Source organism: Barbus barbus, assembly GCF_936440315.1.
Source record: "Barbus barbus genome assembly, chromosome: 25".
Lineage (NCBI taxonomy): Eukaryota > Metazoa > Chordata > Actinopteri > Cypriniformes > Cyprinidae > Barbus > Barbus barbus.
In genome coordinates, this window is record NC_136753.1 from 23,510,181 (window position 1) to 23,516,180 (window position 6,000).

Here is a 6,000-nt window from a genome sequence, read left to right on the forward strand (position 1 = left end):
ACAGTAATACCAGTAAATTGCCGTAAAATTACCGGAACAACTTTACCGGTAAATTCAAAAATGTGCTGTTCACACAGGCAACAACATTCCGTCTTTTTTGCGGAAAAGCACCATTCACACATCCATTCCAAAATACTGGTAAATTCTTTGGCATCATTAACCTCCAATAGCTGCGCTTGTATTTGTAAACATGGAGGGGTATATGCGGTCAGTCTTTTTGTTGATGATTTCATTTTTGTTTCAAACTTTTGCATTCATGCAGCTGCTTTTGTCCCAGAGACATCGTAATAGAAGATCAAGGTAAACCAGTGCTTAATTTGAAAATTTCGAGGTCCCGGAACAAAGCGGGGTGATGGGTCCGGCACGTGATTAGAGGAGGGAGAGGTAACGGAGCATTAAGCCGATCACATTGGTGGGCCAGCTTAAGTGATCAACAGCGTGCATCAGTTGCTTTTATTAAATTTTTAAAACAGCAATTTCCAGGCCTGGAAAAAAAAAAAAAAAAAAAAAAAATGAAATTTTATTTCACAAATCTCTGTAATAGAGTTATAATTAATCATGTCCAGAATTTTGTGGGGGATTGTGTGTATATTTCATAGTTTTACTCATCCCCGCAGCTTTCAAGTTTATAATGAGGGAAATTCCTGCAAACATTTATTCAAGATAGCAAGTAGGTTATATAAGAGTAAATAAATCCACACAAACTAGCAGATTAAATCAGTCATTTGAAAACAGTGTGAGTGATTCAGCTGGTCCGGGTCTTCTCTCTTTCACTCTATCAAAGCGACTTCACATCAGCGCATCTCGTCTGCCACAAGCTGCTGCACACCGATCCAAGACTTTCGCTCGCATTTCGGGACAGTTGACAAAATTGCTTAATCGGGTCATTGTTGCATCGCCACAAAACTTTATAATTTGCACGTCTTTTTAAGCCAATCGGTACTCACGCGCCAGAGGCTGTTTCAAGGCTGAGCGCTCACAGTCATATCCATATTGAGTTATTTTACGTAGTTTGTTGTTGAACTTAAGAAAACAAAATTACGCAAAAATGGCCATCCTGCCGAGTATCCAGGTTTTTCTTAAGTAAACGTCAACAGTTGAAAAAAACAGTTATGGTTTACACAAATGCAGAGGTTTGTGCGACGGACATGGGCGGATACATGGGAAAGTGTAGAGTGAATGTGTCATCTGTGTCAGTGTGTTATATTGGCCCGGAGTAGACGTCTTATGTCAGCGCGTTCTGAACTCGTACGTGCTCATACCGGTACTTTTCCTTCTGCGTTCACACACAGCAGAATTACGGCAATTTACTGGTAATGTTACAACTTCTCATACCGGTAAATTGCCAGAACGAATTTACCGGTATTTTTGAAAAGGTCCTGTTCACACATGATCTCTTTACGGCAATTTACCGGTAATTTTCCGGAAAAGTCTGTATGTGTGAAAGTGTCACATTCTTCACTCCTGTTCTCAGGATTCCAATGTAATATTAAAACACGATCTGCAAGGAATGCTGCGTGAGGACATTTGATTTTGATGGGCTCAGAGGAAAGGAGACTGTTTAAAGCTTTCCTTGAGGCTTGAGAGTGGTTTTCAGTTCAGATTAGCTTGAATCAAAAAAGTGCAACCTCACAAATAACACGCAGACCAAACAGCTTCTTACATATCATGCAACAAGCCCACAGTGATGCAGTACAAATTTCTGCCGGGTTAACAGTAGCATGACCCTAGATAACCTCTACTGCCATGGAAACACAAAGTGAATGAGTCTATGAAATGTGCAGCTGCTGTGTGGGAAATACAGTGAGACATATGCCCTCCAGCAAAGATGTCATCCAACTCATACAATCCTGCAAGTTGTGGATACACAAGCATGAAAGCCATACATATAATTCATTCAACACTTCATTAGCACACTGTCGAGCGTCAAATTGCCCAATCCACAAGTGAACATCCAAAACTTTATGCGGTCTGTTAGGGAGTCAGTTGGGCAAAAGAGACTCTGTTATGCTCAATTAACATTTTTCCTAAAAATTGCCTTTAATTACCATCTTAAGTCCACGGCAGCCAAGTTCATGCCACATGGAAATAATCGATCAGCTCGAATCCAAAGCGTTCAGGAATCATATTAAGCTCTGCAACCATCCTGCCGCTTTAAACAGACCTTCTTTACAAAACAAAAAACATGCACTGCTAATCTACAAGCACCCTTGCACAGGGGGTCTCTGCATTCTTTGAACTCCAAAGACCAACAAAGATAAAATAATTGGTGAGTGGAATGTTATCACACCACAAAGACCCATTCATTGAGGGGAAACAGAGATAAAAGGTGCTGAGATGGGAGTATAAACCGCTGCACACTTGTAAGAGAGCGCATCGTTTCTCTGCGAGCGCCCCACGCTCCCTCCCGTGCACCACTGGAATACATCAAACGTGGACAAGATGGCTAATTAGTCCTCATTACAAAGGGAGCCAGGCTTCTTACACCAGCAAACAATCGCATCCATCAAAGCTTGACAGCGCAGATCAAAGAGACAGAGCGGCTCTCATCAGCAATACAGCGCGATTTCTATTTAGCAGACTGATAGGAGCTGAGCTTCTGCCAGCGAGAGTGAGACGAGGGGTTTCCGACACGCATGGCATCATTTCCTGTCATTACCATGAATGTAACGCGCCTGCTTTCTGCAAACAGATCCATGAGCAGTGCTCGGTTTCGAAAGGGAATTAACGGACTAATCGTTATTGACAAATATGCCGTTTTGGAGTGTCTGACTTCTCCCAACACCTCTTCTTTCCCTCAAATGTCAGGAAAGCACTGGGTGTAAAAGAGCAAATGAAAAGGTTAGAGCACGGGGATTACTGTGTGTGGCCGCATATTACTCATAGCTGTAGACACCACTTCAGTCAGCTGATGAGAAGTGTTGGCGGGTTCACACAGCATAAACAGCGCAGCATAGACAGACGTACAACATACGTAACTGAAGATACACAGCCACATTCACTTACAGGAATATGACCACGATGGCATTTCAGAATACATTCATTTGTTGATTTAATCAACAGTTCTCAATCCTGGTTTTGGAGTACCCCAGCACTGCACATTTGGGATGATTCCCCTATGTACCGTACTTAAAATATTATCAACATACTTCCCCTGCGATACAGCATGCAAAACGCAGTACACTCATAAAAAAGGGGGTTTTCATAGCAATGTCATTAAATAATCAATTTTGGGTTCCCAAAAAACAGTGATGTGAAGAATGTGAAGAACATTGTAACAATCAAAAGAACTTGCAATGGAAAGCTTCTATGGATGTTATAGTTTCTTCTTGAAATACAGAAGTGTCCAGCCTGGAGACACTTTGATGAAGAGCAAAAAAAATTAATTAATAAATAAATGGCAGAGAACTGTAAGCCAGGTAGTGTTAAAGTGCTGTAGATAACAATAGATTTGTTCCACATGGTTAAATTGTTTAACAGTGGCAATTTTTTGTGGGATATTATAGGTAGCGAAGGATGCATATGCTGCTTTCAAAAACCAACCAGACATCCTGAACTAGGGGTCAAATAAGGGTGACCTCCAAAACGTACAGTCTTCCAGGACAAAGAATGAGAACCACTTGATTAAATGACCTTCGTGAGCACACCTAGACCTGTTAGTGACAGCTTCCAACCGAACAGCACAGACATTAGAGCAATGCAATCATCCAATTAGACAAACCAGAAAGACAGCATTAACATCTGATTCTTTGCTCTTAGCTAAACTGATATTACAAATGGGCAGCATGTTACTCTAATTCTTAAATCAAGCAGAAACTGTTTCCCTTAGAGACCTGTTACAACATAAGTGTCACATCCTGAAGACAGAACAAGAATTTTTGGCACCAGATTGACCTTTAAACCGTTTCAACCACATTAAAAAGACAAGAAAAACCCAAGAAAATTTGTTTCCTGCTCTGGATCTGAATAGCAAACGTCTCTATAATAGCTTGACAGCATATAAACACACCCAGTAATTAAACACCTTTGATCAAACCCAACAAATGCCAGCCGCAGCGTTCAATGGCAAATCTGACTGGAGCCACACATGCAAACACTGCAGCACTGCAATAGCAAGCATGCATGATCAGGGAGCTGCAGTCAAAACATTTGCACGCAAATCCAATGCAAAAAAATGTGTTCAAGCTAATGCAAGACAAAGAAAGTTTGCCTGCCACTGCAATGATTGCACAGGCTGGCTGCCACACTCAATCTAGCGCCAGTCATCAGACTGAATAAATGACATTCAACTTGCATGAGAGGACTGGTGTTTCGATGAATCTTAAAGAGCAAATCAACAAGTAAAGCATCGAAATCAGCTGCATTAGTAATGAGATCAGGATCGCAATGCTGCATAAGTCCACTGTAAATGCCCATACCTGGTAGACGTGCCCTTCCGTACATCACAGATGCTGCATTTGAAGGCTTCGGCGCTGTTCTTGAAAGTGCACACGCTACAGTCCCAAAATCCGTCGTCCGCTATCGGTTTGGCTTGTCGTTTTGGCCTTAAATAACAAAAAGAAGCCCAAATTATTAAGGTCAACTTCCACGTTTGCCCCTAACATTACACCTTGACTTATACTGTCTCGAATGCGCTTAACGTAACCCAAGTGGCACAGAAAAGTGACAGAAAATCCGAGCCATGACGTGCGAGGACGGTTTATTGGAACCGGAAAATACTGGAAATAACTTACACGCTAACCAGCCACGGTTATTCTCCGTAGCTTCTAGTCACCGGGCTTAACAGAGATATAATACACTTAAAGGGACTAGATTGGTGTCCGCTGGCACGGCAGCTAGCGTTAGCCAGCGAGCTAAAGATATCGCGTCGGTGAACGGCGTGAAATTGAATGTCAAAAACCGTCCATTTAACGGCGAACTTCGATTAAAAACCCCGTCCGAAGAGGCCAGGCGTATCCCGTAGGAAGAAAATCTCTTTGTCTGAGAGGCACCGAGTCGTGTTTAGAGTCCTCTGTGAAGAAGAGAAAGCCGCCATAGCTGCGCTTGTTTATGAGAGAAAGGAGAAACACTCGAGAAAAGCATCGGAATATCCACCGAGCGAGAAACACACAGCCGCGCGGACACCAACATCGCCTCGCAAACTACCGACTGTTGACGCTTTCTTACCTGGTCGGGCTCTTTTTGTCGCCCATGGTGGAAAGACAGACTCTCAAAAGAGCGAAAAGGGTTCAGTAATTAACAATAATTGTGTGTGAAGGTCCGTGTGAGCGTGTATGTGTGCGTCTGGTGGATCCACACAGAGAGAAGCGCTTGCAGGCAGACTCGCCTTCCCCCGAATGACTGACTGACGGACTGACTCTAGGCAGGGCGAAGAGACTGCGGACCCCGTGACTGCGCCGCCCAATCACCGCTGTCGTCGGTTTAAAAGTCTCGCCAGAAATAATCGGCAAGGATAGAGTAATAGTACCACATTACTCTCCGATTGCCAAACGTAATTAGTCCGTGTGCCTGTCGAGGTGAGAGAAAGCAGTAGTGAAAGACTGACTCGATGACTGAATGACTCTGCTGTATATCAACAGCAGCACTGGGGACTGTGAGCTAGATTGGGCTGTGTGGGGAGAAAAGTCAAGTTCAACTTGGGACACCTCAATACTGAAATGACTGAAGGGGTTTACTTTGTCTTATGGTTTACCATCTCAAACCATATTATCATTTAACCATATCTAAAGCCAAAAAATGGAAGTGCAGGGATCGAATGATAAACAGTTTTAAGTCTGTCTTCTTGAAGCATTTCAGTGCAACAAGTTTGGTAGCACAGATTTTAGTTTTATTTTTGGGTTTTTAAGTGTCTGACAACTGGTATGAAGAAATGTTTTAAACTATTTTATTTATAAAATAACTCAATTATTAGAATTAAATTTATGAAAAAAGTTTTTTTGATTGAAAATTATGACCTAAAAAAAAAATCAAATATATGTATGGATCAGTCATTCATAAGAT

The 6,000-nt window shown here is 42.1% G+C and overlaps 1 protein-coding gene across 1 annotated transcript in view; it reads right to left on the reverse strand.

The window, feature by feature from the left end:
* LOC306845078 (RING1 and YY1-binding protein B) overlaps positions 1–5,506 on the reverse strand; it is a 28,947-nt gene extending 23,441 nt beyond the window's left edge. Inside the window, exons 1-2 of the mRNA XM_079377639.1 lie at positions 5,167–5,506; positions 4,419–4,544 (exon numbers count right to left, since the gene is read on the reverse strand). Coding sequence (XP_079233765.1) covers positions 4,419–4,544; positions 5,167–5,192 — 152 coding nt within the window. The 5' untranslated portion in view covers positions 5,193–5,506. The remainder of the gene's footprint in view (positions 1–4,418; positions 4,545–5,166) is intronic.
* Between the last annotated feature and the right edge of the window lie 494 nt (positions 5,507–6,000).